Source organism: Mycetomoellerius zeteki, unplaced genomic scaffold, assembly GCF_001594055.1.
Source record: "Mycetomoellerius zeteki isolate Tzet28-1 unplaced genomic scaffold, Tzet1.0 scaffold658, whole genome shotgun sequence".
NCBI lineage: Eukaryota > Metazoa > Arthropoda > Insecta > Hymenoptera > Formicidae > Mycetomoellerius > Mycetomoellerius zeteki.
The window spans coordinates 136,073-142,181 of NW_017257673.1; the positions used below are offsets into that span (position 1 = coordinate 136,073).

Sequence of the window (6,109 nt, forward strand, 5' to 3'; positions counted from 1 at the left end):
CGCTACGAATGTTTCGAAGCATTTGATTAACCAATCAGAAGAAAGAATTTCACTCATTAACTAATCAAAAAATGCTTCGAAGCATTCGTAGCGGCAACTCGACCGCACCCTAAAAGAGTCGAAAATCGAGATTTCCCGCAAAATTCGGGACGGTTGGCCACCCTAGTTACTACCTTACCTAACCCCTAACCCTAACCTCTTTGGCTTTCAATACAAGATTTTAGTTTTTTGAAAGAATCTTTGACTATATCTTTTATAAGATAAACTCAAAAATTGAGAGTAAAAATAGCTGATGTTTTTTTCTGTTTGCTGCAACAATTCAAAAGTCAAAAATTTGCCCAAAAAGCTGGAATCTCCAACCGAAAACCGAAGAGCCGTGATTCACATATGTGTAGTTATTTCTGTGTATTTATATTTTATATATTTGTAAATTTATTGTTGTCTTGTTAAATTTATTTTCAGTTGATTAGTTCAATAAATATATTTCAAATGTATATAATTTTATTGTGTTTAATTATGCTAATATAAACTTTATTTTTCTAGATGAAAGCTTTAAAAATAAATATTTTGAACAAAATTCTTTGTCTCTAGAAATTACAAGCATTAATGATATGCCCTCAACATCAGGAGAAGATATGTATACAAATTTATAGTAATGTACAAAAAAAAAAAGATTGGATAATTTTTTTTAACAGAATAAAGTTAGAATTGAAAGTCTTGAAAATTTAACTTAGTTAAAATACAAGTTAATCCACAATGAAATTAATTGAATTAAAAATTAATTAATGTAAAATTAATTTTACATATTCTAAAAATTAATTTATTATTCCAAAATATTCATTTCAGGATAAATGGAAAATTTCTTACAAGAGACGTCCTATGAGACATCTCAAGGTATATATATTTTACATTTATATATTGTATGTTATACAATATGTATATATATGCATGCGCGCGCGCACGCACGCGCGCACGCACGCACGCACGCGCGCACTCACTTAAAGGTACTCAGGTAGTGTTTTCATGTAATCTTATTCTTTAAAAGATATAAAAGTATAAACATTATAAAATTTAGGTTAAATAATATTAATGTAATCTTAGATTAAGAAGTACGTGTAAAACAGAATGAACAAATTTCCTGAATACTTTAAGGGCCTGTGTATAAGAAATACCAGGTACAAAGGTAAATATTATGATTTTAATCTGTCATATTAGAAATCATATGTTCAGGTGTTATCAATTTCTGATAGATTGAAATTTTTATATTTATCCCCCCCCTCCTGTTTCAAATATTTCTTTCATTATACATAGACCCTAAGGTAGAGAAAAATAGCATCAGATAGACAAAGTATTAAAAAAAATCTGTTTACACTCACTTATTATTAATGTAAAGTATGTTGTAATATAATGTAAAGAGCGTTCTACAATGAGTTATAAACATCTCGTTGTCAATCGCAAAGCTTCACAGCTAATTGGGAATCCTTTGTGACTGGCAACGGGATGTTTGCAACTTATTGTAGATTGTTCTTAATTTTAATTTTACATGTTTTCTAATTTTATGTTTTAAAAAATAAGATTGCATTTGGAAACACTACCCGAGTGCTCCAAGTATCAATTTATCTTTGTTTAATATTTGATGAAAGACAAAGATATAATGATACTTAGAGGCATTTGGATATTTCCAAACGTAGCTTAAGTTAATTTATCTTGATTTGCAGGAATACCAAATACTTTTATTTGGACACGTGAAGCTACTAAATATTTTTTACATAAATATGCAGAAAGAAAAGATGAGAGAAGAGAGAAAACGATAGAGAGAAGAGAGATAGAAAGAGAACAGCAAGATACATTATTATCTACAACAGAAACTTTGATTTCATCCATACCAGTTTCAATTAATGAAATTCCTTCCATTTCTGAAATTCCATCCATTCCTGGATCCTCGAAGTGTGACAAAAATGAATGTTTACAACAATCTTTTAAAATGTTAATAAATAAAAACACTATTTACCGTTTGGTTTTATATAAATAAGATGTTGATATGGTTTAGGAAATAAGATTTTATATAAAATCTTATTCCTAAACCATATCAACAATTCAAACATTAATTATTTTCACGAAGATTTTATTCAACATGTTCTACTTTGTTATAATCCTTGTTCTCAATCCTCTGCTCAAAGCGAAAATAACGAACAGAATAAAAATGAAAAACAAAAGACTCGAAGATCGAAACAACTGTACGAATTAAGGAAGGTGCAAATTGAGAGTGAGAAGGAAAGAATAGAAGCGATAAATAAACTAACAGCTGCTATTGCAGAAAGTAACGAAATAGAAAGGCAAAAAGCAGATGCTATAAAAGAAAATAACATTATAGAAGGCCAAAAAATAGCTGCTATTCAAGAATACAATAATTTACAAAAAGAAATAAATTATTTGAAATGTTAGTAAACTCAGCGAAAAATTAATTTGATAATATATAATAAGAGTTAATAATAACAGGTAAACTATAAAATATATAATAATTAATATAATATCGTTGCGAAAGTAAGAAATTAAATACAGTAACAGTAAGTACGTAACAGTGATATCAAAAAGCATTTTTTTTTCGTGCAAATCGACAAACAATAATTTCTAAGCTAATTTTTGTATCTTTCTCAGACTACCATAATAAGCAAAATTTAAATGCTAAGGTATTAGGATCAAACGCACCGTTGATTATTTTTGAGTCAAAAGAAAAGACTGATTCGTTGCTTCACCATATGTGAACATTATATAAAAGATTAAAATGTACTCAAATTACTAAAAGTATTAAGTAGTATATAAGTTAGTAGGTAAGTTACTTATAAGTAATAATAATATAAAATAAGTGACTAATTTAATAAGTTATTTACACGTTATTTTCATTAGTAAGTGACTGCAAAAATTATAATTTTGACAGTTTCTGTTTATATAATTGTCATAATATAAATGTTTTTGTGTTCTTTAATATAAGATACACATTTTGTTATTATAACTCATCAGTTTTTCACAGTTTTATATTATAAAATATCTTCAATAAAAAAAATGATATTAAATTTAAAATTTCGAACATTTTAACTGTTTCTTGATGATATTTGGATGGTGAAGTCAATGCAGATTAGCGCATCACATGGCATACATGCATGCCTATTCACATGCCAATTCATTATACTTCTCCCTGTGTCGGTTTTGTATATTCTGGCTATCTCTGGTACCAATGGATCATCTGAATTTGAATCACACAGCAAGGACTATATTGGCGATAACCTATAAAATAATCAATAATATTAAAAAACTAATGACAAAATATATTTTTCCAAATGCATGAAACACATACCTTTTGATATGAGTGTTAGAGACTACTAAGATTACTCGTAAAATATCCAAACAAATACTTCCATATTGTTGATAAGTCATCTAGTCACGAATGTCACTTATATCACTTATATAACTTATACATATATACATATATTATCTGTAAATATAACTTATTACTGTAAATAAATCAATTGTGAATATAATTTACTTTTTAAAGCTTATATACATAAAGGCTGCTTAACTTTTTTGTCTTGAAGATATATGGTATATTTATATTCACAAAAAATCCAATTTTTAAACATACGTTTTAATAATTATAACTGATTTGTAATATATAATATATGCGCTTTTGTACAGCCTCTTGTACTTCTTCTTCTTCTTGTTCTATTTCATGTAAATTTTGCTCTTCTAAATAATCTTCATCATCTATATTCAAATTATCACCATCTATTATAAAATTATGTAATGTACATGCAGCTGCAATCATTTTGTTTCCTAGATCAAAATCTGAGATGTCAAGGTATTTGAGTTTTCTAAATTTTCCTTTCAACAGCGCAAACGATCTTTCAATCCTTGAACGAATGCAACTTAATTTCGTATTATATCGTATTTGTGAGACTGTTAGATGACCATTGTCCTTATATGGTGTCATCAGATTTATCATCAGTGGATATGCTGAATCGCCTATCAAGTACAGCTGTCGTGGTATAAAACGTAACTTTGCATTCGACATATTTTCAAATAATGGACTTTGCCTGAATACTCTTGCATCATGCATTCTACCTGGCAAACCAATAAAGCAATCTATAAATTTTCCCCTATGATCGCATACCCCTAAAAATGCGAAAATAAGCGTATTAAATATTACACAGCAGTCAATATATTTGAACACAACATTTTATTTACCTTGTAATATAATGGAATGAAACCTTTTGCGATTATAATAATGTGGATTTCTTATTAGCTGTTTACATGGGACGTGGCAACCATCAATTGCATCTATAACCCCTTGGAAACCACGCGAACGATTCCCAAAAATCTGAAATGATTAAATAAATAACAAATTTAATATTTAAATTTTAATAAATTTGATATAAAACATTTTTAAGAAATATTTTACATTGCTGGATATTTGACATTCGTTGGCATCTGGCCATTTAACATAGAGAGACATTAAATCTGACAAGATAGTTATAACACTTTTAAAAATATTGTGACTACTAGATTTTGCTAAACCAAATCTTTCACCTGTAGCTAAAAAACTTTCTTGTTTGGCCAAAACCCATATTGTAAATAGTAATTTCTTTGATGGGCTTACATCTACATATTCTTCCGGATTTAGTAAAGGTGCTACTACGTTTAATAATGCCTTAAATTAAATTAATTACAATTAAGTATCAATTAATAATGTAACATAATATTATAAAATATGTAATAATATATTTTTATTCCTACATTTCTATATTTTATAATTACCTCAAATGTAACTCGCGACATACGAAAGTGTTCTAGAAATTGTATGCATATCTCGGAATAGTCTTCAAAATATAATAATTTTTATTTTTTGGTCTTTCATTACATCATGCGATTATTTCATTTTCTGGCAAGGGATTGACCATATCATTTATAATAAAATTAAGCATGCCAATATTAATTCCATTATTAAGCACTGCGATATTCAGTCTATTATTAAACATATCAATATTTAAGTCGCTATTGCAAATAATATTGCATCCATGTTTCCTGCTGTCAATAGAAGATTAAAAAAAATATATATATATAATATTAAGAGCTAACTTGATTCATCAGCCTATTCCTATTTCTTACCTTCTACTGTCTATCCAAAATTCTTTTCTATATTGTATTAGCATATATGCATGCATTTACTAAAATGCGACTGACTGATATTAGTCCACAGGATTTCTGTGTCCTTCGACTTAGAGGTACGCTCAGCAAATTTTTATATTTTCTAAAGAATAAGTAAGCTTGTGTAAATGCTACGCAATATAATTAATATCAAGATTTATAACAAGCAATAACAGTTCAATTATAAGATACAATTCATTTTAATTAAAGTTACATTAGATTTCAAATGTTTCAACTTACAAAGCCTTCATCAGATTAGTAATTTTCTATCCTGCTACAAAATCCTCAAACAAACTAATTGAACATGAACAAATTTAATATCCCGTTCTTAAGTCATAAAAATATACGTATAATCCTGATTCTACGAGTCGATAGTCGATAGTCCTAAGTCTTATCAGTAAATCGGTGAAGTTGGCCAACAGCCAAACAATACAACTTGTATGATTAAGACTACCGATTTTCTTAAGATTTACCAAATTCGACTTTATTGCTTCCCATTAATCAAGCTAAACAACTTTCTATACATTGGCTGCGTTCAGCAGAACGTTTGTTTTGCAACTGTTGGAAGTTTCCTTCGCGCTGATTGGATCATACTTTTAGATCTAGAAGAATGGTCCTATCTCAGCAGACAATCATAAAACGGTTGCAAAACTGTTGAGTCTGCTGAACGCAACCATAGTCGTCAATTTTCAGCTTCTAACTTGATTTATAACTAAAGCCCATGGCACATAAGGCCATCACATGTACAAAAATTTTAGTCGTAATCGTAAAGCCTTGTGTCCACGATGCTAGAAATTGGTCCGAGATCTCGGAGAGAGAAAGAATTAACCAATCAAGCTCAGCAGAACACTCAACATGTAACTCATCAGTAAACCGTTGTACATTGGGTGCGTTCAGCAGAACGTTT

The 6,109-nt window shown here is 28.8% G+C and overlaps 1 protein-coding gene across 3 annotated transcripts; it reads right to left on the reverse strand.

Moving 5' to 3' along the window:
• Window positions 1-3,573: 3,573 nt before the first annotated feature.
• LOC108728900 (putative nuclease HARBI1) lies at window positions 3,574-5,776 on the reverse strand. Of its 3 annotated transcripts, XR_001936910.1 has the most exons (6): window positions 5,443-5,776; window positions 5,164-5,305; window positions 4,813-5,082; window positions 4,585-4,705; window positions 4,243-4,375; window positions 3,574-4,170 (listed from the first exon to the last, which is right to left on the reverse strand). XR_001936910.1 is itself a non-coding variant. In XM_018457711.1 (5 exons), the coding sequence occupies exons 3-5, from the start codon at window positions 4,831-4,833 to the stop codon at window positions 3,644-3,646; spliced, it is 681 nt and encodes a 226-aa protein (XP_018313213.1). In that variant the 5' UTR covers window positions 4,834-5,082; window positions 5,164-5,305; window positions 5,443-5,776; the 3' UTR covers window positions 3,574-3,643. The 3 variants fall into 3 exon arrangements, 2 of the variants coding, with proteins under 2 accessions (XP_018313213.1, XP_018313212.1); XM_018457711.1 differs by lacking the exon at window positions 4,585-4,705; XM_018457710.1 differs by lacking the exons at window positions 4,585-4,705; window positions 4,813-5,082; window positions 5,164-5,305; window positions 5,443-5,776 and adding an exon at window positions 4,457-4,547.
• Window positions 5,777-6,109: the final 333 nt, after the last annotated feature.